Below are 25,653 nucleotides of genomic sequence, written 5' to 3'. Positions count from 1 at the left end.
TTTGTCTTTAGATGGGGTCCCCCCCATTTGAAAGCTGGAAAGAGTCAGAAGAAGGGAAATAATTAAAAAACTATAAAAAAGAAAGATGAAGACCAATTAAAAAGTTGCTTAGAATTAGCTATTCTATAACATACTAAAACATCCACTCCTTTAAAGGAAAACTAAAGCATGATGTTTTGTGCTTCTGTACCAGCCCAAGGCAACCACAGCCCTTTAGCAGTAAAGATCTGTGTCTCCAAAGATGCCCCAGTAGCTCCCCATCTTCTTTTCTGCTGATTCACTGCACATGCTCTGTGCTGCTGTCACTTACTGAGCTTAGGGACCCACTCACAATATACAGTACACATAGAATAGAAATGTCACAATATAAGGCTGATTAGTAATTAATACAGATAATTACTACATGGCAGCACAGAAACCAGTGCAATTAGCATCAGAATTGAATAATCAGCAAACCTGTAGCATCAGCTTATATTACAGCCAGGGAAGCTCATTTTCTGCTGGATAATTAGTGACGAGCCCTAAGCTTAGCTTCTCAACAGCCAATCAGAGCCCACTGAGCATGTGAGTGTCACAGACACTTTCCAAGATGGTGACCCCCTGTGACAAGTTTGAAGTCCTGGATCATTGCTGCTATTGACAAGCTCAAACTTTAGCCTCGTGCAATAAGTTCACTATATAAAATATGACATTTTTAGCCACATTCATTTTTAGGGTTTAGTTCTCCTCCGTTTACCTTTAGGTTCACTTTGGCTCCCTAGCAGAGAGAGGGGAGGTGGGATTGCCCATAGTGCAGGTGACTGGGGGGGGGGGGAGTCAGGGGCCCAGGAGTGTGTGTGGGCCCCTAATGCTGCGGCCCAGGGGGGCCCAGACCTCCCAGTCCGATTCTGAATTTATTTCTTATTTTCATTACTATAATGAAATCATATCAATGATACATCTATGGTATTAGGGTTAGGGATGGGCGAATTTTTTCGCCTCGTTTTGCCGAAAAAACGTCCCTAATTAGGGTCAAACCAAAAAACCAATTGAGAGCAGGTACTCAAAGTAGGCAAACTTCCACCAGGCCAATAGTTCAAAGTGAAGAAAGTTTATTGTGTCCACAGCCTTACGCGTTTCGTGTCATAAACATTTAATCATAGGCTAACCTTTCAGAGCCATGCCTCAAATATTTAAACACAAGTGCACCAATCAATCCACTGCACCAATTAACTATCCACCCAATAAAAACCCCTTTTTAGGTGCACCAATCTCTACTCAGTCTCAGTGGGTGTGAATAAAGGTCAAAGGGACATAGCCTTGACTCTTCTTTGGTGGCCATATTGGTACACCCCAGGCTGAGCAACATATTGGTACACCTCAGCTAGGTTTAAAGTGACAGTGCCATATAAATACATAGATACATAAAAACATATACAAAAGTATGTAAGCCCTATAATAATGTATATAAATATTTTGGAAAATACACTTTTGGTATTTAATAAGATAAACAACATGGTGGGTGTTGCAGTTGATATATTGATTCATTTTGTATTTTTTTTTTTTTTTTTTTGTAGTGTGGGATGTGAAAGTATTACTGATGGTGATAAAGTTATATGTAATGCATCTGCTTGCTCTGCATTTAAAGGAGCCTTTATATTCCAGCCATGTGTATTTCTGTACACTGCCAATTCTACTATGTGATACATGTTTTAATGTTATAATGAAATCATAGGTGAAGCAAAAGTTGGGCTCAAATTTGGTTGGGCAGTTTGGCTGATTTGGAACATTCTTCTTATTATAACAGCACTCAGTAAGAGGGTCTGCAGCGATACCAACCCAGTGGTTCTGTAATTTGGTTGGGCTTTTAAGCCTAACCTCTGATCATACTCCATGACATATTTAGATCAATTCGGGTTTGTTTCAATACCTTTCAATAGAGGGAGTGTGGATGCAAGTCATGCGTTTAGGGCGACTGGGCTTTTAGTGTGGGCAACCGAGGGGTGGGAAGGGAGGTGACTTCTCAAAAATCAATGGGTCTGGGTTTTGGGGGTTTCCTTTGCTTTAAAACTGCAGAATAAGATGCTCATTCCCGATTTCAATCCTCTTTTTAAAGTTGCATTCAAAGGAAATAAACCCCTTATTTCAAGTTCAGTATGGCTTGTGCTGAACATACTTACGTAGTACCCCCATTTTACGTCTTTCAGGGGACCAGGGGAAAACGATGTAAAATCAGTGAAAACTTAAAATCAGGGAAATGTATTAAAGACCCGTAGGGTGGTGGCACAATGGGACATTTAGTCGCCAGATAAATCTTCACTACTGCGAGCGATTAATCTCCCCAAAATGCTTTCTTGTCAGCAAGAATGTGAATCACCGGATGGCATAAGGGGAAAGGCTCACTAATCTCCCCCAAATGCCTTCCCACAAGAAAGAATGTGAATTGCCAGTGGGATGGCATACATGTAGCTTCGGTTTTCCCAAGACACCCGAAGTTTCTTCATGAGGCGACTAAATCTCTTCGTGTGCCTCCACCCTTACGGCAGAAATACACGCTCAGATTCGGGGAGATTAGTCGCCCAGCAACAAATCTCCTCTTCTTCAGGACGACTAATCTCCCCGAACTGCCTCCCCGCCGGCTAAATTATAAATCGCCGGCAAGATGGCACTGTGCGCGATTCATTTTCCAGAGTCGTCCGAAGTTGCCTCACGAGGAAATTTCGGCAACTTCTTCAGAAAATGAATCTTGCCGAGTGCCATCCCTCCAGCGATTAAGGGCAGGACTACAGGGCCGATTCCGACGCGCTGCACAAAATCGCAGGCGTCATGTTGGATGCGACGGAAACAAGGTACTATAAGTAATGGCAGTGTCGGATTGTTGATGCGACACGACTGTCGGATGCAGACGCAGCGTCTGCATCCGACAGTCGTGTCTCGTCACATCAATGCAGCGACACGGTGCAACAATTGAATTACTTACCTTATTTCCGTCGCATCCGACGTGACCCCTGCGATTTTGCGCAGCGCCTCGGATCGCGGCGGAATCAGCCTTGTAGTCCTGCCCTTATAATTAAGCCGGCGGGGAGGCAGTTTGGGGAGATTAGTTGCCCCAAAGAAGAGGTGATTTGTCGCCAGGCAACTAATCTCCCCGAATCTTTCTTCCCTGCTCACAGCTTGCCATTTTTGCATGGAGGGTCACCTTTCCTTTGCCTTCAGTCTCCACTAGGGCTCCTCACTTTTGCCTGGAGAGTCACATTTCCCTTCCTCTTCCTCTCACTGAGGCCTTTCTCTTCCTGCTTGGCTTCACTGATCGGCTGGATATGGAAGTTTCAGGAGCCATAAATCACTAAGTAAGGGGTGTTTTTTATCTAAAAACATAGCGATTAGCATGGGACAGGGCCAGATGTAAAATCCAGGAACATAAAATGAGGGAATTGCAGCCATAGGAATGAATTGAGAATGGAGGGACTGTAAAAAAGAGACGTAAAATGAGGGAAAACGTAAAATCCGGGGACGTAAATTCAGGGTTATACTGTATTGCCTATTGTTTGATTTAGGAAATATCTATATTTTTTTTTTTTTTCATTTCTTGTGAAAAGGACAAAAGCAGAAAGAAAAGTCACATTCTAACCAGGCCACTATCAAAAATCTCATGGCCCAGGACGACAAAAATGTTCTGGGCTCCACAAACCCTACCTAGATCCTGACACCACAGTAAAAAAAAAAAAATCACAGACATTAGCACCAAAATAGTAAATCCCCATCAAGTTATAAAAAGCCATTCTTGGTCAGCTTTCCGGTTGTGGATTTGGCTAAGGATGCTGGGAGATGTAGTTCTGTAACAGCAGCAGAGCAGTTAATTAGCTGTCCTTACATCCCCTGCTGTTGGGAGGAGCTTGGATGGTGTCGTTGCCGGACACTGGTTCATGATCAGCAATGTTGTGCCATGTGGATAATCGAGCCAATCCATAAATCACCTTGCTGTCACCTGCACCCCTATGTCCCAAGACAAGGATCCCTCGTGCCGCCAGAGGACTGTGTATATGACCGGCTGTTGCTGCAGGTACAATATCCTATTTAACGGTCGCAGACTGCCCCCCTTGTCTAATGTTGGGTCACGGAAGGGAAAATCCTACTTCATTATGAGAGCAGAATGTAGCGGGCAGCTGTGAGATCCAGTTCAGCAGGCTCACTGCAGTGCATTTAGGTACAGCAATGACTCATTTGGGCACACGGTGCCAACACAGCAGAAAGGAAAATTTTGGGAATACAAAGGTGCGCAGTCAGTTGACATTAAAGGAAAACTATACCCCTCAAACAATGTAGGTCTCTATAAAAAGATATTGCATAACACAGCTCATATGTAAAACTCTGCTTCATGTAAATGAACCATATTCATAATAATATACTTTTCTAGTAGTATGTGCCATTGAGTAATCCTAAATAGTAAACTGCCATTTTAAAAAAAACAAGGCTGCCCTGTGGGATCGTAGGATTCACAGTGCTCACAAACAAACTATACTCCTTATGTCACATGAGCCAATTAACAGACAGAGTTGTGTTTTTTGCTTCCACACTTCTTCCTGTTACAGTTAGAGCTGCAGTATTTCTGGTCAGGTGATCTCTTCCTGTTATAGTTAGAGCTGTAGTATTTCTGGTCAGCTGATCTCTTCCTGTTACAGTTAGAGCTCTAGTATTTCTGGTCAGGTGATCTCTTCCTGTTACAGTTAGAGCTCTAGTATTTCTGGTCAGGTGATCTCTTCCTGTTACAGTTAGAGTTGCAGTATTTCTGGTCAGGTGATCTCTTCCTGTTACAGTTAGAGCTGCAGTATTTCTAGTCAGCTGATCTCTTCCTGTTACAGTTAGAGCTCTAGTATTTCTGGTCAGGTGATCTCTTCCTGTTAGAGCTGTAGTATTTCTGGTCAGGTGATCTCTTCCTGTTACAGTTAGAGCTCTAGTATTTCTGGTCAGGTGATCTCTTCCTGTTAGAGCTGTAGTATTTCTGGTCAGGTGATCTCTTTCTGTTAGAGCTGCAGTATTTCTGGTCAGGTGATCTCTGATGCAGCACACAGACCATCACGAAATGGTGGCTCAAGACAAGAGATGTAAAAGGGCAATTTTTACTTAAATATATATTCCAGTTTGCTAAGATTTTTTAACATGTCACTTAATATGATATCAACTATCTGTTGCTTAAGCTTGAGTCCTGCACGGTTCAATTTTTTGGGACCCATACCCGCAACCTGCAACCCGTATTCTTACCCGCTTGGACCCGCTACCCGACCCGCAAGTACCTTATCCGCGACCCGCTGACCATCAAGAATCAGGAAGTGCTGTCATTGTAAACCGGACGTGACATCATCAGCAGTAGACGTGATCAGAAAAAAAAGGAGTAAAACAGGAAGTGCTGTCATTGTAAACCGGAAATGACGTCGGAAGTAGACATGGCCAGAAAAAAGGAGTAAATATCGTTATTAAAAAGACCTGCGGCCCCACCAGCAGAACCACCGACCCGCGTCTATACCCGCAACCCGCAAATTCTACCTGCAACCCACAGGTTTATGCGGGTAACCCGCGGGTACCCGACCCGCTGCAGGACTCTAGCTTAAGTATTAATTTTGGGGGTATAGTTTTCCTTTAACATCACATATATCCTTGACTGAAGGGAGTTTAAGTTCTGCATCAGCAAGGTGGCTAAATTAGGAGTGCAGAGAGAATATATAATTTATAGCAGTGTGACTTGGATAGATTATTTTTCTATGTGTTCTGTTAGCACTGCAGCCTCACAATGTCGGGGCCCTGGCTTTGATATTGGAGATTTACAGGGGATGCTGGGACTTGTAGTGCATTGTAGAAGGCTGCAAGATGATCATATCCAAAGCATTTATGCTATATCGTCATTTTTGAATGTTTGCTTTCCTCTGCTACATCTCTCCAGCTTTCAAATGGGGGTCACTGACCCCAGCAGTCAAAAAAAAATTATTGCTCTTTGAGCAATTATAATTGTTACTTTATTATTCTTTCTATTCAGTTCCTCTCCTACTCATATTGCAGTCTCTCATTTAACCCATTGCCTGGTTGACAAGACCCCCAGCAACCAGATAGCTGCTGAAATTCTATAATGGAGATTTGCTGAACAGAAAGCTGAATGACTGAAAAACCTAAATACATTTAAAGAAAATAAATCAATTTCAAATTGTCTTAGAACATCAATGTTTATATTCTACTAAAAGTTCATTTAAAGGTGAACAACTACAAAAACAATTTTCTTTTTTTTTTAAAGGGGAACTTCATTCAAAAAGAAAATGTTAATCTAAGGGAAGGTAGAGCCAATATAGGGTGCCCAGTTTTTAGGCACTTTCCAAGGACAGTGTAGAGTAGTGATGTGCAGGTTGGGATTATCCCGATCCGCACTTGACCTTAGTCCGCACCCGCCCACATCCGCGCTTCCGGGTTGCTTTCATAGATCCGTGACGCCCGCCGATGATGTCACAAAAGACGCAGCGTCTATAAAAGACGAACCCAGAAGTTGTAGGCCGGCATTTGACGGTGGTGGGTTGGGAGAGCTGGCGGAAGAGCTCAACCCGGACCCTCCCGCAACCTGCAAGAGGTGCACTGAGATAGGCTCGAACCCACTTGACCTGCGGGCATTGGGCCGGCCTTCGCATCACCACAGCACGATACTGAAATGTAAATTTTTGGAAGAATGGGAGCAACAGCCTGGGGTTTGAAGTAAGCAGCTAGAATCACTGGGGCCCAACAACTTGGTACCCTCTATCAGGGCCACCAGTAGAATTCGCTGGGCCCCCATACAAGTAAAAAAAACAAAACCATTGGTACAAGTAAAAAAAACCCTTGGGGCCAGCCCCCCCCCCCCCCACCAAGTTAACAAAAAAAAAAAACATTTGTGGCCATGCTCCCCAAAATCAGTGCCCAAAGGTTTAAAAAAATGGTGTTCGGCATGGCTCGGCTCCTAATTTGCGCAACTCGACTCTTCAGCAGTTCAAAGGGGACCCGGCTAATCCAGGAAATGCAGCACAGCCGGGCCCCAGCTGCTCTGATGTTCTTCTGCTTGAGAAAAGATTTAATTTTATTCCTAAACTGAAAAACATCAGAGCAGCCTCTTTCTTTCTCCTGACAACTTCCTTGACTACTTGCTGGTCAGACTGGTGGGAAAATGACCAGCAGGTGGCGCTGTTGTAACAAAATTCATTCATATTAACAGTACATGTATCCCTTAATATCTTGGAATTAAAAGAAAATAAATAATACAAATTACAGAAGTACTTAGAATAGCCCCCTCATCAATTTTACATTCACTTATTTTGAAGATGTATTTATCCTTTAACATATAGAAGCCATTAGGCCCCGGACAATTGTGCCCCCCCTCATGGCGTCCCTGCCCTCCAATAATTCTTCCTTTACTTGTCCTTTAACTCTTTTCTTGACATTGTATGTTCTATATCATCAGACAGCAGAGTGTTCAGCCTGAGACTGATGTAGCGCATACGTTTATAGATTTTAGGTTAATGAAGGGCCCTTGACCAGGGGAATACCCAGTAGGGAAAGGGTTAATAGGATTAACCTAAATGTATGCTCTATTGTGTGTGGCCAGGGTAGCCATCAAGGGGGGACAAGTGGCCCGGGCATGAAGGAAGGCCCGGCAGTGCTGCAGTTTTGAAAGAGCTGTGCCCCCTTTGCGAGCGGCCATTTTCAAAGTCCCGAACAGCCAAAATGCGGAAGTGCCGAAAAGCCGAAGGACCCAAAGCCGCGAAAAGACCCGAAGTCACAAAAACAGATGAAATTGAAGTCCTGAAGCGACGAAAAGACCCGAAGTCAGGAAAATAGCCAAAGTCCCGAAGCAGCGAAAAGACCCAAGGTCACGAAAGGAGGCGAAGTTGAAGTCCTGAGTTCAATTCTACTGAACACCAATTTGTGTGTGTTTTTTTTTTAATCCTCTGGCCACCAATGTATTATTTTAATATTCCATAGGTACTGCCACCAATGTTTTTATAAAAGAAATTTTTCGGGGGCCCCAATTTTTTTTTAATTTGTAAGGGGGGGCCCTGGCGCCAATGTTTTTTTTAAAGAATATTCTTTGGAGCCCCAATTTCTTTTTACTTGTAAGAGGGGCCCTGGCACCAATGCTTTTTAACTTAAAAGGGGGCCCTGACCATCAATAGCTTTTTATAACTTGTGTGGGGGGGGGGGGTTACTTTTTTAGTGATGATGTCTGTACGGTCTTTTAACTGTGATGTGGAGTGGGCAGGATCTGGGGCGGTGCTTTGGCGCCAGGGTGGGTGGGCCCTGTGATTTCTAATTTTGGCCCTGCCCAGTAGGGAAAGGGTTAATAAGAATAGCCTAAATGTATGCTCTATTGTGTGTGTGTGCGCTGAACTTTATACACAGAGACAGAAAGCCCTAATGACTCCATACGCCTGTAAATATACCTTGTTTATATCCACCACTTCTGCACCAAATAAAATCCCTTCTCGGACAATAAACGCCACCGGGCCACATTTCATCGTCCTTTTGTTTTAGTCCTCGACCTTCACCGCTTGCCAATGATTTACAGACTGACAGGCACAGCCCTTGCCTAATGCTACTGAATGTCTGTAGTTTGTACACACAGCTTGCACTCTGAACGGCTGATCTGATGTTGAGGTGCATCGCTGCACAAGCGTCGCTACAGTCTGCAGCCTTTACCTAATTGCATGATAAAACATGTAGAATATGGATTTAGAGGGGCTGGGAGGACGTGCTAGGCATTTGAAATTAGGGATGCACCGTATCCACTGTTTTGGATTCGCCCGAATCCTTCGCGAAAGCTTATGCCGAATTCCGAATACTAATTTGCGTATGCAAATTACGGGTGGGAAGGGGAAAACATTTTTTTACTTCCTTGTTTTGTGACAAAAAGTCACATGATATTTCTGCCCACCCCTAATTTGCATATGCAAATTAGGATTCAATTCAGCCTGGCAGAAGGATTCAGCCAAATCCTGCTGAAAAAGTCTGAATCCCAAACCGAATCCTGGATTTGGTGCTTCCATTTTTCCAATACAGGTATGGGACCTGTTATCCAGAATGCTCGGGACCGAGGGTTTTCCAGATAATGGATCTTTTTGTAATTTTGATACTAAAAAATCATGTAAATATTAAATAAACCCATTAGGCTGGTTTTGCTTCCAGTAAGGATTAACTATATCTTAGTTTGGGTTAAGTTTAAGGTACAGGTTGGGACCTGTTATTCAGAATGCTTAGGACCTGGGGTTTTCCAAATAATGGCTCTTTCCGTAATTTGTATCTTCATACCTTAAGTCTACTAGAAAATCATATAAACTTTATATAAACCCAATAGGCTGGTTTTGCTTCTAATAAAAATGAATTATTAGGGATGCACTGAATCCACTATTTTGCATTCGGCCGAATCCTTTGCGAAAGATTTGGCCGAATACTGAACCAAATACTTCTTGCCGTATGCAAATTTGCCTTCGAACCGCTGATCGTAACATCGCTAGCGCAACTTCGCAAACGATCGGTAACTTGTGCACAACTTCGGATCTTCGTGAATTTGCGCATCCCTGGCGCATCTACACCTGCCGAAGTGCGGCGAAGCCAACGCTGGCGCAACTTCGAAGGTAAGTAAATTTGCCCCTTAGTCTCCCAGCATAGCTCTCCACTTTGTCACATTTCCAGCCCTCTCCTCCAATCTCCTTGTGCAGAGCTGCCCACTTTTGCCTGCAGGGTCATGTTTTCCATTCCCGGCAGAGCTACCCGCCCACTTCTTCTAACCGGATCTCGGGACAGACATGCCGGGAGGATTCTGATGTTTAACGAGCCTTAAATCACGGGCGTAATGACTTGTTGATCTAAAAACCTAGCGTTTGGGTAGGGGCAAGCCTTAAAAAGCAACGTAAAATCAGGGAAAGCAAAACGTTAAAAACGTGAAAAGAAAAGCACCCATAGCAATGCATTGAGGCTGGTGGGAACAAAAAAACAAAAAAAAGACATAAATTCGGGGTTATACTGTCATTTATTTATTTATTTATTGTTGTCTCTATACAAATACAAATAGACATACATAGCCATAATGTATTTTTCCTAGGCTTGGATTTAGCCCTTGATTTAAAGTGAAGTCCATGGAGTGAGAACCTTTACCCCTGTGTGTGAGTCTGTGGGGGGTAAATGTAGAGGCATTTTGCTACCCTATTGCTTTCATCTTTTACAACAGTCCGGTAGCTCCAGGTCAATGGGCCGGTCTGCCCTGTCTGATTTTATATATTCAATTTTTCTCATTTGTTCTTCCCTTTAGTTCTGATTGCTCTGACTGCTGGACTACAAGCCATGCTGAGGGCGAGAGCGCAGCACCTGTTGCTAGGCAGATTATTGGGCCCCCAGCAACACAGCCCCACAAAGCTATGGGCCTTCCTGAAGCCCATCCCTACACTGTGCCCCTCCGAGCGTTTCCTAGGCAGTCAGACGTTACACCCGGAATGGGGGGAACTGGCCAAGAAACAGCTGAAAGGCAAAGACCCAGAGAGCTTGAGATGGCACACCCCCGAGGGTATAGTCATAAAACCTCTTTATACAAAGAGAGACACAGAAGAGCTGCCCGAGGAGCTGCCGGGGGTCAAACCCTTCACCCGTGGTCCCTACCCCACGATGTACACCCACAGGCCATGGACTATCCGACAGTACGCTGGCTTCAGTACGGTGGAGGAGAGCAACAAGTTCTATAGGGACAACATAAAGGGTAAGTGTGCCAGCAACTAGGGATGCACCGAATCCAGGATTCGGCCAGTATTCAGACTTTTTCAGCAGGATTCAGATTCGGCCGAATCATTGTGCTTGGCCGAACCGAATCTTAATTTGAATATGTAAATTAGGGGAGGGGAGGGAAATCATGTGACTTTTCATCACAAAAGAAGAATTTTTTTCCACTTTTTCCTTTCCTGACCCTAATTTGCTTATGCAAATTAGGATTTGGATTCAGTATTCTGACGAATCTTTCACCGGGGATTCGGTAGAATCCCAAATAGTGGACTCGGTGCATCCCTACCAGCAACATACCTCATTGTGACACATTAAAGGGGTAGTTCATCTTTGCAATAACTAAGGATGCACCAAATCCAGGATTGGGATTCGGCCAGGATTCTGCCTTTTTCTGCAGGATTTCGGATTCGGACAAATCCTTTTGCCTGGCCGAACCGAATCCAAATCCTAATTTGCATATGCAACTTAGGGGTGGGGAGGGAAATCACATGACTTTTTGTCACAAAACAAGAAGTAACAATTGTTTTCCCCTTCCCACCCCTAATTTGCAAATTAGGATTTGGTTCGGTATTCGACTGAATCTTTCGCAAAGGATTCGGGGGTTCGGCCGTCATAGACCCCCATCTAAAACACAAATGCTCCTTAAGGCTGTACATTTATTGTTATTGCTACTTTTTATCACTCATCGTTCTATTTAGGCCTCTTCTATTCATATTCTAGTCTCTTATTCAAATAAATGTATGGTTGCTAGGGGAATTTGGGCTCTAGCATCCACATTGCCAAATTCAAAACTGTAGAGCTGCTGAATCCTGGTGAATCCATGTTAGCATATTTGTGAAGTTGCATTTTTCTCTGCACAATTAAAGGGGTTGGTTCACCTATAAGTTAACTTTTAGTATGTTAAAGAATGACTAATTCTAAGCAACTTTTCAATTGTACATTTTTTCTTTTTTTATAGTTTTTGAGTTATTTGCCTTCTTCTTCTGATTCTTTCCAGCTTTCAAATGGGGGTCACTGACCCCATCTTAAAACAAATGTTCTGTAAGGCTACACATTATTGTTTTTGCTACTTTTTATTAATTATCTTTCTATTCAGGCCTCTCCTATTCATATTCCAGTCTCTTATTCAAATAAATGCATGGTTGCTAGGGGAATTTGGGCCCTCGCAACCAGATTGCAGGATTGCAAATTGGAGAGCTGCTGAATAAAAAGCTAAATAACTCAAAATCCATAAATAATAAAACATTGAGACCTTTTGCAAATTGTCTCAGAATATCCCTCTCTATGTCATACTAAAAGTTAATTTAAAGGTGAACAACCCCTTTGATTTACAAAGCATCAATTTCAAACCACTTTGCATGCCGTAGATCATGGAATCTACGGTGCAGGCCAACGCTGCTGATTGTAATGTTGCAACCCATGTATTTTATTTGCAGCGGGCCAGCAGGGGCTCTCTGTGGCTTTTGATTTGGCCACCCATCGCGGCTACGACTCTGACAACCCTCGAGTCCATGGAGATGTCGGAATGGCTGGGGTTGCCATAGACACCGTGGAGGATATGAAAATGCTGTTCGACGGAATCCCATTGGAGAAGATGTCCGTCTCCATGACGATGAACGGTGCCGTGGTCCCAATTCTAGCCATGTTTATTGTCACTGGGGTGGAGCAAGGGGTCCCAAAGGAGAAACTGACTGGTACCATACAGAATGACATCCTAAAGGAGTTTATGGTCAGAAACACTTATATATTCCCACCAGAGCCATCAATGCGCATCATTGCTGATATCTTCCAGTACACCTCCCAGGTAATGTTTCACTGAGGGGTTCTGTGACCATATAAAGGCACAAGGCTGCAGGCTGAGTTATACAGGGAACTCTGAGTATCACTCATGTATTATAAGGGATAATGTACCCCCCTACTGTAAATGATAAGGATATTAGAAGTCACTGAGGGGTTGTTCTGTGACCATATAAAGGCACAAGGCTGCAGGCTGAGTTATACAGGGAACTCTGAGTATCACTCATGTATTATAAGGGATAATGTACCCCCTACTGTAAATGATAAGGATATTAGAAGTCACTGAGGGGTTGTTCTGTGACCATATAAAGACACAAGGCTGCAGGCTGAGTTATACAGGGAACTCTGAGTATCACTCATGTATTATAAGGGATAATGTACCCCCTACTGTAAATGATAAGGATATTAGAAGTCACTGAGGGGTTGTTCTGTGACCATATAAAGGCACAAGGCTGCAGGCTGAGTTATACAGGGAACTCTGAGTATCACTCATGTATTATAAGGGATAATGTACCCCCTACTGTAAATGATAAGGATATTAGAAGTCACTGAGGGGTTGTTCTGTGACCATATAAAGACACAAGGCTGCAGGCTGAGTTATACAGGGAACTCTGAGTATCACTCATGTATTATAAGGGATAATATACCCCCTACTGTAAATGATAAGGATATTAGAAGTGACTGAGGGGGGGACCCCTCAAACAATGTAGATCTCTATAAAAAGATATTGCATAAAACAGCTCATGTGTAAAACCCTGCCTCATGTAAATAAACCATTTTCATAATGATATACTTTTCTAGTAGTATGTGCCATTGGGTAATCATAAATAGAAAATTGCCATTTTAAGGGCCGCCCCCTGGGATTGTAGGATTCACGGTGCACACAAACATGTTAGGTCACATGAGCCAATTAACAGACAGAGTTCTGTCTTTTGCTTCCTCACTTCTTCGTGTTACAGTTAGAGCTGCAGTATTTCTGGTCAGGTGATTTCTTCCTGTTACAGTTAGAGATGCAGTATTTCTGGTCAGGTGATCTCTTCCTGTTATAGTTAGAGCTGTAGTAGTTTTGGTCAGGTGATCTTTGAGGCAGCACACAGACCATCAAAATGCAGGGTAAAGGGAAAATATGTAAAGGCGCAATATTTACTTAAATATATATTCCAGTTTGGTAAGATTCTTTAATATGCCACTTAATGTAAACTATCTATTGCTTAAAGGGGTTAACTGTTAGTATGATATAGAGAGGGATATTCTGAGACAATTTGCAATTGGTTTTAATGTTTTATCATTTGTTGTTTTTTGAGTTATTTATATTTTTATTCAGCAGCTCTTCAATTTGCAATTTCACCCATCTGGTTGCTATGGTCCAAATTACCCGGTTGCTATGGTCCAAATTACCCTAGCAATTTTGCATTGATTTGCATAAGAGACTGGATTATGAATAGGAGAGGCCTGAATAGAAAGACGAGGAATAAAAAGTAGTGATAACAATACATTTGTAGCCTTACAGAGTATTTGTTTTGTGATGGGGTCAGTGACCCCCATTTGAAAGCTGGAAAGAATCAGAAGAAGAAGGCAAATAATTCAAAAGCTATAAAAAAGAAAAAATGCTAAGAGACACATTAATTTATCAAGGGTCGAAATTTCTAATTCATGTGAGGTTTTTTTTTAAAACTCCCATAAATAAATAATAAAGACCAATTGAAAAGTTGCTTAGTATTGGCCATTCTATAACATACTAAAAGTGAATCACCCCTTTAAGTATTGTTTTTGTGGGTAAAGTTTTCCTTTAACATTCTTCTTCACTGTTCTTGCTTTCCAGCACATGCCAAAGTTCAATTCCATCTCCATCAGTGGGTACCACATGCAAGAAGCGGGTGCGGATGCAATTTTGGAGTTGGCTTATACAGTAGCAGACGGGCTGGAATACTGCCGAACGGGCCTGACAGCAGGACTCACCATTGATGAGTTTGCACCCAGGTAATGAGTGAGTGGGCTGCTCAGAAATGCCTCTCTCTGTGCTCAATTGATACTTCTGGTATCACAATGCTTGTTGTTTCCAGGTGGAGTGTTACTCTGGGTGCTAAGTAAGAACTATTTAAAGCAGGGGTTCTCAAACTGTAAGCCTTACCCCCATTAGAACCTTTGCTATAGAAAAGTTGTGGTGAGATCTAGGGAAAATGCTTGTTTGCTCTCCTAGGTATTCCTGAATAGCCATATTGAAAAACAATTGTTGACCCTTGGCAGTGAACACTTGTATAATGTTATGTGCCATCCAAGGCTTGACAAAGGAGTACACCCCGAAACATTGCATCCGGAAATAAACGAGCAAGGGTTTCCCTGCTAGAAATATCCTGTTGTGCCGGTGATTTTCTACTTCTCCATCCAAGGCTTGGCATAACAAAGAATTCCCGTGGTTAAAAGGGGGGTAAAAAAATCTTATTAAAGTGAACCCCTTTATGTAAGACATCATTTATCATTAAGGGGCAGATTTATCAAGGGTCGAATTGAAGACTGCGATTTTCTGTTTTTTGTACAGTCAGAACTGCCAAATTCAGCTAAGGAGGTATTCATAGGGATGCACCGAATCCACTATTTTGGATTCCTTTATGAAAGATTCGGCCGAAAACCAAACTGAATCCGAATCTTAATTTGCATATGCCAAATAACTCAAAACCCACAAATAATTAAAAATGAGAACCAAATGCAAAGTGTCTCAGAATATCACTCTCTACGTTGTACCAAAAGACAATTTAAAGGTAAACAAACCCATTTAAAGAGAACAAAGCCTAATTTTTTTTACTTTGTTTTGTGACAAAAAGTCACGCGATTTCCCACCTGCCCTAATTTGCATATGCAAATTAGGATTCGGTTCAGCCGGGCAGAAGGATTCGGCTGAATCTGAATCCTGCTGAAAAAGGCCGAATCCCGAACCGAATCCTGGATGCGGTGCATCGCTAATTATTCAAATTTGATTAGAGTGTTTTAGAAAAATCTAATTCGATTTTCGAGATTTATCATACTCTGGCGCTTTAAAAATGAATTTGAAATTCGACCTTTGATAAATGTGCCTCTATGGTTGCCCTGGGACACTAAGGGTCAGATTTATCAAGGGTAAATTCGAATTTTCGAGTTTCAAAATTCACACATTCAAATTTTAATCCCCCAACTCTACTATTCGCCCCTAAAACCTGCCGAATTGCTGTTTGATTCAATGGGAGAGGTCCAGGGATCAATTTGGAGTGGTTTTGCAGCCTTCCTGCACTTGAATCGAGTTTTTTATGGGAGTTTTAAAAAACTCGCATGAATTCGAAATTTGACCGTTGATAAATGTGCCCCTAAATCTCTGGCTTCTGTTTAAGTTGCACTTCTATACTGTTCCAGCAGGAGACACTGCAGGAGGAAAAATGGGCTTTTTTTCTGTTAAACCTGCTTCCTTGGTTTGAATTCTCATTTCTTTTCCCTGTCTGCTTGTATGAGGAACAGATAGAACTTAGAAACCTTTCACGGATCAGAAATTTTTATTACTTTTTATGTTGGGTCAAATCATTCTAAAACAATGGTTAGGATTTGATCAGATTCTTATATGGACCCATGGAGACCTGTCAAGAGAAGACATCTGTGCACCAATGGGAAGGTATTTTCTGACGCTACTAAAAACATCCTGTTGATTTTTGACCACATGACTTTTTGACAAGTTATTCGGGAGACCCCCCACATACAGGCCAAAATACTGCTGACTAAGCCCCAGGCAGGATGAACAATAAGCAAGGCCAGGTTTCCCTAACACAAGTTCCACCGACTATAGGGCAGAAGAGGGGACTCCCAGGGGACATCTGCAAACCAGCAACCTGATTTCATGAGTATTTATGGGGCAGATTTATCAAGGGTCAAATTGAAAATTCTAAATTCGAATTTTCGCGTTTTTTTATGGTCAAAATTGACGGAGCTATTCAAATTCGATTAGCGTTTTTCAAAAAATTTTAATTTGATTTTCAAGATTTATCATACTCTGTAGTGATATGCGGGGCTGACCAACTCCTGCACAAAATCTTCGGGTCGCTGGCTGGTGCAGGTCAAGCTCTTTTCCTGCTCTCCCTGCCCGCGACCTAGTACTTCCGGCACCGGAATTTATAGACTTCCGCCTGCCTCTGACCCTTTTGTGACGTCATTGCGGGGCTGGTCTATAAAAAGTGGGCAGCAGCGGGTCTGGGCCGGGTGCGGTTCGGGAGGGGGCGGGTTACGATCACTAATACTCTGCCCCTTCAATAACTCAACTTTGACTATTCGCCACCTAAAACCTACCAAATTGCTGTTTAAGTCAATGGGAGAGGTCCAGGGATCAATTGGGAGTTGTTTACAGCCTTCTTGACAGTTGAGTTTTTTTCGGAGAAATCGCATATTTAACATTCGAATCATATTTGATTCGAGTTTTCGGGTTCACCCTATTCACTTGAGTTGAGAAAAATTCTTTTTTTTTTTTTATTAATTTCAATTGGTCGAATTTCGAGTTTATGGGAGTTTAAAAAAAAAAAAAAAACTCACATGAATTAGAAATTTGACCTTTGATAAATGTGCCTTTAAGTGTTTGGGTTGCCCTGGGACACTAAGGGGCAGATTTATCAAAGGTCGAAGTGAAAATTTGAATGTCGAGCTAATTTTTGTGTACTTCGACTAGAGAATAGTCCAAATTAGATTTGAATTTTAAAAAAAAATTAGAAAATTCGAATTTCGAAATTTATCATGTACTGTCTTTTTGAAAATTCGAGTTAGACTATTCGCCATCTAAAACCTGCCGAATTGCTGTTTTAGCCTATGGGGGACCTCCTAGAACCTATTTGGGGTCAATTGGAAGGTTTTTTCAGGGAAAACTTACGATTCTAATGCACTATTACATTGATTCATATGATTCTAATTCAATCGAAAATAGACCTGTTCGATCGAAAACTGACCTAATCGGCAAAAAAAAAAAACTGATTTCATTTTGGTTGGTCTTTTTGAATTCGAATTTCGAAGTTTTTCAAATTCTAAATTCGACCCTTGCTAAATTGCTGTTTTAACCTATGGGGGACCTCCTAGAACCTATTTGGAGACAATTGGTGGACTTTGAAAAATCTAAGGGGTTTTTTTTTGGGAAAAATGTTGAATCATACGATTCGAATGCACTATTACTTCGATTTGTATGATTCAAACAGACCTATTCGATCAAAAACTGACCTATTCGGCAAAAAAAAAATTAATTTAATTTCATTTGGTCTTTTTAAATTCGAATTTCAAAGTTTTTCAAATTTGAAAGTCTCCTAAGGGGCAGATTTATCAAGGGTTGAATAGTAAATTTCGAGTTTCAAAATTCACATATTCTAATTTTAATACCCCTATTCGAATGTAAATTTGAATGTGAGATTTATCACACTTCTACATGGAAACAGTCCTAATTTGAAAAAAATCTGCTGGGTTCATGTACAAGTCAATGGCAGAGGTCCATTGAGCCATTTGGAGATGTCCGTAGCCTTCCTGACATTCAACGTTTTTTTCGGAGAAAAACTTGATTCGTATGAACCATTCGATCGAATATTATCCATTCACATTTTTTCTAAAATAACCTCCCAGTCGAATTGTGAGTACATAACGAATTAAAAAAAATTCACATGAATTCAAAATTTGACCTTTGATAAATGGGCTTCTAACAGATATGTCTATGTAATAACCTTGGGTCAATACCATATGGAACATTAATGTTTGTAAATAGATTGAGACCTATGAGTCCATCACTCAAGGTTATGCACAGGCAATATAGTCCTGTAACCCAAAACAACCAATCAACATTCAGTTTTTATCGTTCTTACTGCATTAGGTAAACGACTTTGTCCATTTTTATACTCCTTTGCCAAATGTTTTGTGACTGTTAGAGGCCCATTTATCAAAGGTCGAATTTCGAATTCATTTCAGATTTATCATACCCTTTAAGAACTCAAATTAGCCACCTAAAACCTGACGAATTGCTGTCCAGAGATAACTTTGGAGTTGTTTGCAACCTTCTTGACATTCAAGCTTTTTTTCGGAGAAAAAAGTTTTTAAAATTCTAATCGAATTTGATTCCGCATTTTTTTTGGTGGCGAATTTGAGTTCTTAAAGGGTATGATGAATCTTGAAAATCGAATTAGAATTTTTTGTAAAAAACTCCAATTGAATTTGAATAACTCCCTAGTCGAATTTGACAGTTTTGAACATAAAAAACTTGAAAATTCGACCTTGATAAATCTGCCCCTTAGAGTGCCTCCATTTTTGTGCATGTGTTTTATTATTGTTTTTACTCTTTCCAGGTTGTCATTCTTTTGGGGCATTGGAATGAATTTCTACATGGAAATAGCCAAGATGAGAGCCGGAAGGAGGCTGTGGGCTAACCTCATAGAGAAGAACTTTCAGCCCAAGGACAAGAAGTCACTGTTGCTGAGAGCTCATTGCCAGACATCAGGGTGGTCACTAACTGAGCAGGTATGGGCTAATGGGTCCAATTACTGCAGTACTGTAAGGGGCAGGTTTATTTAAGGGGAACTATCGCAAAAATCTAAATTTAATATAAGCTTCCTCATACTAAAATACAAAACTTTCTAAATACAATCAATTAAAAATCTGCAGTGTTTCTGAAATAATCAAGTTTATCTTCACTATCCCTCTCTCACCATCTGTTTCTCTTCATTCTGTCTTCATGCGGCAGTTGGGTGTCAGATATTTATTGACAGTTAGATCCAATATATCTTATAGTGGGGCTTCTTTCCTAGCAGATGAATTAGAGCTCACTCAAATAACTGATTCCAGTACAAACAAAATCTAACAAAATAACTGTATTTTGCACAAATCCTGCATGTAGAGAGACATGATGTCTGGTGAGTTTAATAGAGTGACCTCTAATACATCTTCTAGGCAAAAGGAGCCCCCCTATAAGATATATTGGATCTAACTGTCAGTGAATATCTGACACCCAACTGCTGCATGAAGACAGAATGAAGAGAAGGAAATGGGAGGAATAGTGAATATAAACTTGATTATTTCAGAAACAGCAAACGATTGATATTATTTATAAAACTTCTTATTTAAGTATGTTAAAGCTTATATTAAATTTTTGTGATAGTTCCCCTTTAAGGTTTGAATGGTAAATTCAAAAACTCTCAAATTTTAATTTAAAAGCACCAACTGGAATTTAAATTAGAATGTGAGATTTATCACAACTCGACAATGGAGACAGTTCTAATTCGAATAATCTGCACTTCCGAATTCATTTACAAGTCAATGGCAGAGGTCTGATGAGGTCTGATTTCAAGACGTTAATTGCCTTCCTGACAATCAAGTTTTTTTCAGAGGAAAATTCCGTTTGTATTCAAATATAAAACATATTTTCACGATGTTCCCATTCGATTTGAATTTTAGACGTTTACATTTTTTCATAAATAACCTCCCATTTCGAGTACATTGGAATTTATTAGAGAAAAAAACTATTTGCATCAGTTCGAAAGTCGACTTTTGATAAATAACCCCCTAAGTGTGTGCTTATAATATAACCACAACTTAAATAATTCAATAAAAATATTCTGTAAATATTTGTAAAAGGAATCTCCCCTTGAAATTAACTTTTAGCATAATGCAGGTAATGATATTCCAAGACAATTTGCAGTTGGTCTTTATTTTTTATTCTTTGCGTTTTTTCCGATGTCAAGCTTATTTTGTAGCTCTGTGATAGGAGGGGAAAACTCTAAAAATCACCCCCATTAAAAAGCAAATGGAACTTTCCGCCAAGCCCCATATCTTGTTGAGTGACAGGTGTGTATTTCAAGGAAATGCTTGTTTCATTTGTTTATTTGGAGGCACATTTTATCAAAGGTCGAATTTCGAATTTGTGTGAGGTTTTAAAAACTCCCCTAAACTCCCATAAAATTCTGAAATTTGACCAATCGAAATTTATTTAATAAATAGATTTTTTTTTTTTTTTTTTTAAACCTGGATGAATGGAATTGACCTGAAAATTTGAATCGAAACGAATTTGGTTCTAATTTTTAAAACTGCAACAACTCAAAATTGATCCCTGGACCTCTTCCATTGACTTACAGCAATTCGGCAGGTTTTAGGTAGTTGAATTCTAGTTCTTAAAGGGCCAGTGTATGAAAAATCTCGAAAATTAAATAAATTTTTTTTTTTTTTTTCAAATCAAATTTGAATAACTCGCTAGTCTAATTTGACAGTTTTGACCATAAAAAATAAAAATAGAAAATTCGAATTGGAATTTTCAATTGGACCCTTGATAAATCTGCCCCTTACTGTTGTTGTGTTTTTTTTTTTAATTTCTCAGGACCCCTACAACAATGTTATAAGGACAGTGATTGAGGCGATGGCTGCTGTGTTTGGGGGAACTCAGTCACTGCACACAAACTCGTTTGATGAAGCACTGGGGCTGCCGACTGTGAAAAGCGCCCGTATAGCTAGGAACACCCAGATCATAATCCAGGAAGAGTCTGGGATCCCCAAGGTGGCCGACCCCTGGGGGGGATCCTATATGATGGAGTGCCTGACTGAGGATGTATACCAAGCTGCACTCAAGGTAAATTATCTTTGCTCATAAGCTTAAAGGAACGGTAACATAAACAATGAAAGTGATAAAAAGTAATAAAAATATAATGCAGTGTTGCCCTGCACTGGTAAAACTAGTGTTTTTGCTTTAGAAACACTACTATAGTTCAAATACAAAAACCTGATGTGTAGCCATGGGGGCAGATACACAGTAGATAACAGATAAGTACTACTATAGTTTATATAAACATGCTGCTGTGTAGCCATGGGGGCAGCCATTCAAGCACAGGATACACAGTAGATAACAGATAAGTACTACTATAGTTTATATAAAAAAGCTGCTGTGTAGCCATGGGGGCAGCCATTCAAGCACAGGATACACAGTAGATAACAGATAGGTACTACTATAGTTTATATAAACAAGCTGCTGTGTAGACATGGGGGCAGCCATTCAAGCACAGGATACACAGTCGATAACAGATAAGTACTACTATAGTTTATATAAACAAGCTGCTGTGTGGCCATGGGGGCAGCCATTCAAGCACAGGATACACAGTAGATAACAGATAGGTACTACTATGGTTTATATAACCAAGCTGCTGTGTAGCCATGGGGGCAGCCATTCAAGCACAGGATACACAGTAGATAATAGGTACTACTATAGTTTATATAACCAAGCTGCTGTGTAGCCATGGGGGCAGCCATTCAAGCACAGGATACACAGTAGATAACAGATAAGTACTACTATAGTTTATATAAACAAGCTGCTGTGTAGCCATGGGGGCAGCCATTCAAGCACAGGATACACAGTAGATAACAGATAAGTACTACTATAGTTTATATAAACAAGCTGCTGTGTAGCCATGGGGACAGCCATTCAAGCACAGGATACACAGTAGATAACAGATAAGTACTACTATAGTTTATATAAACAAGCTGCTGTGTAGCCATGGGGGCAGCCATTCAAGCACAGGATACACAGTAGATAACAGATAAGTACTACTATAGTTTATATAACCAAGCTGCTGTGTAGCCATGGGGGCAGCCATTCAAGCACAGGATACACAGTAGATAACAGATAAGTACTACTATAGTTTATATAAACAAGCTGCTGTGTAGCCATGGGGGCAGCCATTCAAGCACAGGATACACAGTAGATAACAGATAAGTACTACTATAGTTTATATAAACAAGCTGCTGTGTAGCCATGGGGGCAGCCTTTCAAGCACAGGATACACAGTAGATAACAGATAAGTACTACTATAGTTTATATAAACAAGCTGCTGTGTAGCCATGGGGGCAGCCATTCAAGCACAGGATACACAGTAGATAACAGATAAGTACTACTATAGTTTATATAAACAAGCTGCTGTGTAGCCATGGGGGCAGCCTTTCAAGCACAGGATACACAGTAGATAACAGATAAGCCAAATATTGTATTTGTATGTTCCGCATGGTATAACTGAATCAGCGAAGGCAAAACTAAATTTTAGGGGCACTAGTTGGAATTTATTTTAGAGACAGCGGCTGGCATGTATGGGAGGATGTGTGTCAGGATTACACCTATGATTTTACAAAGTGGATAGAAACGTCTGTGCCTCTTTGTAGCTCATTAATGAAATAGAAGAAATGGGCGGCATGGCTCGAGCAGTGGCTGAGGGGATTCCTAAACTCCGTATCGAAGAATGCGCAGCACGAAGACAGGCTAGGATCGATTCAGGTGAGGGGGACATTCCTTTATGTGTCTCTTAAAGGAATTGTTCAGTGTAAAAATAAAAACTGGGTAAATCGATAGGCTGTGCAAAATAAAAATTGTTTCTAATATAGTTAGTTAGCCAAAAATGTAATGTATAAAGGCTGGAGTGATTTCATGTATAACAAGTCAGTCAGAACACTACTTCCTGCTTTTCAGCTCTCTTGGTTTACACTGACTGGTTACCCTGGTTACCAGACACTAACCAATCAGAGACTTGAGGGGGGGGGCACATGGGTCATATCTGTTGCTTTTGAATCTCATCTGAATGCTGAGGATCAATTACAAACTCACTGAACAGAAATGTACCATGTGACCCCCCCTTCAAGTCGCTGACTAACTCAGAGTTATAGAGCTGAAAAGCAGGAAGTTGGATTCTGGCTGTTTTATTAGACATCTGTTCACTCCAGCCTTTATATATTACATTTTTGGCTAACTAACTATATTAGAAACATTTTTTATTTTGTACAGCCTGTCTATTTACACAGTTTTTATTTTCACACTGAACTATTCCTTTAAAGGAGAAGGAAAGTCTTTGTGCACTTGGGGATGCCAAATGTTAGGCACCCCAAGTGATTGTATTGACCTTCCTGAAACCCCGGGCTGGTGCTCCTAACAGCAGAAAACTGCACCGGCCCGGGGTTATTCCAGTGAGCACCATGGAACGATCCTCTTCCTGCTTCTTCTTTCTTCAAATTTCCTGGGGCAGACGCATTCACAGTTAAACGAAATAGACGACTTCTTAAAGTTAGGCTTGTTGTTCTACTGCGCATGCTCAGCTGCTCACTGGAATAACCCCGGGCCGGTGCAGTTTTCTGCTGAAAGTAGCACCAGCCCAGCGTTTCAGGTAAGTCAATACAATCACTTAGGGGTACCTAACATTTGGCACCCCCAAGTGCACGAAGACTTTCCTTCTCCTTTAAATGGAAATTAACTCTTGTATGTTGTCATTTGGTACTAACTGAAGATATATGTGTACCCTATCTGGTGAAGGGACTCTTACATAGTAACATAGTAAGTTGGGTTGAAAATAGACACACGTCCATCAAGTTCAACCTTAAGTCTGTATATAACCTGCCTAACTGCCAGTTGATCCAGAGGAAGGCAAAAAAACATCTGAAGTCTCTCCAATTTGCCTCAGAGGGGGAAAAATTCCTTCCTGACTCCAAAATGGCAATGGGACCAGTCCCTGGATCAACTTGTACTATGAGCTATCTCCCATATCCCTGTATTCCCTCACTTGCTAAACACCATCCAACCCCTTCTTAAAGGGATGATTCACCTTTAAGGTAACTTTTATTGTGTTATAGAATGCCCAATTCTAAGCAACTTTTCAATTAGTTCTCATTATTTTTATTTTTTTATAGTTATTTGCCTTTTTCTTCTGACTCTTTGCAACTTTCAAATGGGCGTTGCTGACTCCCTTCTAAAAACCAAATGCTCTGTAAGGCTACAAATGTATTGTTATTGTTACTTTTTATTACTCCTCTTTCTATTCAGGCCTCTCCTATTCATATTCCAGTCTCTTATTCACATCAATGCATGGTTGCTAGGGGAATTTGGACCCTAGCAACCAGTCTGCTGAAATTGCAAACTGGAGAGGTGCTAAATAACTCAAAAACCTTCAATAATAAAAAATTAAAACTAATTGCAAATTGTCTCAGAATATCCCTCTCTACATCCTACTAACAGTTATCTCAAAGGAGACCAACCCATTTAAAGCTATCTAATGTATCAGCCTGTACCACTGATTCAGGGAGACAATTCCACATCTTCACAGCTCTCACTGTAACAAACCCCTTCCCAATATTTAGCCGGAACCTCCTTTCTTCTAATCAGTAGACTCTTGCAAGACTGCTGGACTTTACATAAGTAGTAACTGTGCAACGTGCGCAAGATAAAAACTCTCTTGCATGTTTTGCACAAGACCAACTTGTATTTTCATGTAACTTTTACTGTATATATTATTTTATGGACATGGGCCCCTAAAAATTTGAATTACCGTTGTGCAGGGCGACCCTTCTGTTTACTATTACTGATGTCTGAGAAAGTAATTTCACAGTCGCAGATTGGCAGATTTAGGGTCTGATTCACTAAGGGTCGAATATCGAGGGTTAATTAACCCTCGATATTCGACCAGGAATTAAAATCCTTCGACTTCGAATATCGAAGTCGAAGGATTTAGCGCAAATACTGCGATCGTACGATCGAAGGATTATTCCTTTGATCGAACGATTAAATCCTTCGAATCGAAGGATTTTAATCCAACGATCGAAGGAATATCCTTCGATCAAAAAAACTTAGGAAAACCTATGGGGACCTTCCCCATAGGCTAACATTGAGTTCGGTAGCTTGTAGATGGCAAACTAGGGGGTCGAAGTTTTTTTTAAAGAGACAGTACTTCGACTATCGAATGGTCGAATAGTCGAACGATTTTTACTTCGAATCCTTCGATTCGTAGTCGAAGTAGCCCAAAAAAAACTTCGAAATTCGAAGTTTTTTACCTTCGAATCATTCACTCGAAGTTAGTGAATCGGCCCCTTATTGTTCCTTGACAATCCCAGTTTGGTGCCAGTGATCTGAGGCTTTTGAACTTTATAGCAGCAAGTAGTGCCCAGCAGTTTCTTCTAGTGCCAACTTTCCTTTTTTTATTTTGCCAGTCGGATACATATACAGGTAGGGGATCCATTATCTGGAAAACCCATTATCCAGAATGCTCTGAATTAAGGAAAGGCCTTCTCCTATAGACTCCATTATGTAGTGAATAATGTACTCCCTGCTGTATT

General features: G+C 40.8%; 1 protein-coding gene across 4 annotated transcripts in view; it reads left to right on the top strand.

Moving 5' to 3' along the window:
• mmut.S (methylmalonyl-CoA mutase S homeolog) overlaps nucleotides 1-25,653 on the top strand; it is a 59,114-nt gene that overhangs the window by 7,477 nt on the left and 25,984 nt on the right. For 2 of the 4 annotated variants that reach the window (XM_018266002.2, XM_041565093.1), the window contains exons 2-7: nucleotides 10,295-10,735; nucleotides 12,192-12,559; nucleotides 14,375-14,532; nucleotides 18,876-19,047; nucleotides 20,897-21,145; nucleotides 22,723-22,834. In XM_018266002.2, coding sequence (XP_018121491.1) covers nucleotides 10,327-10,735; nucleotides 12,192-12,559; nucleotides 14,375-14,532; nucleotides 18,876-19,047; nucleotides 20,897-21,145; nucleotides 22,723-22,834 — 1,468 coding nt within the window. In that variant the 5' untranslated portion in view covers nucleotides 10,295-10,326. Of the gene's footprint in view, nucleotides 1-3,223; nucleotides 3,330-9,845; nucleotides 9,871-10,294; nucleotides 10,736-12,191; nucleotides 12,560-14,374; nucleotides 14,533-18,875; nucleotides 19,048-20,896; nucleotides 21,146-22,722; nucleotides 22,835-25,653 lie in introns of those variants that run through there. The other 2 variants (XM_018266003.2, XM_041565094.1) reach the window with 2 other exon arrangements.

Source organism: Xenopus laevis, chromosome 5S (genome assembly GCF_017654675.1).
Source record: "Xenopus laevis strain J_2021 chromosome 5S, Xenopus_laevis_v10.1, whole genome shotgun sequence".
Classification (NCBI taxonomy): Eukaryota; Metazoa; Chordata; class Amphibia; order Anura; family Pipidae; genus Xenopus; species Xenopus laevis.
The sequence above is the reverse complement of the archived record's forward strand: the minus strand, read 5'-3'. Positions and strand labels throughout refer to the sequence as shown.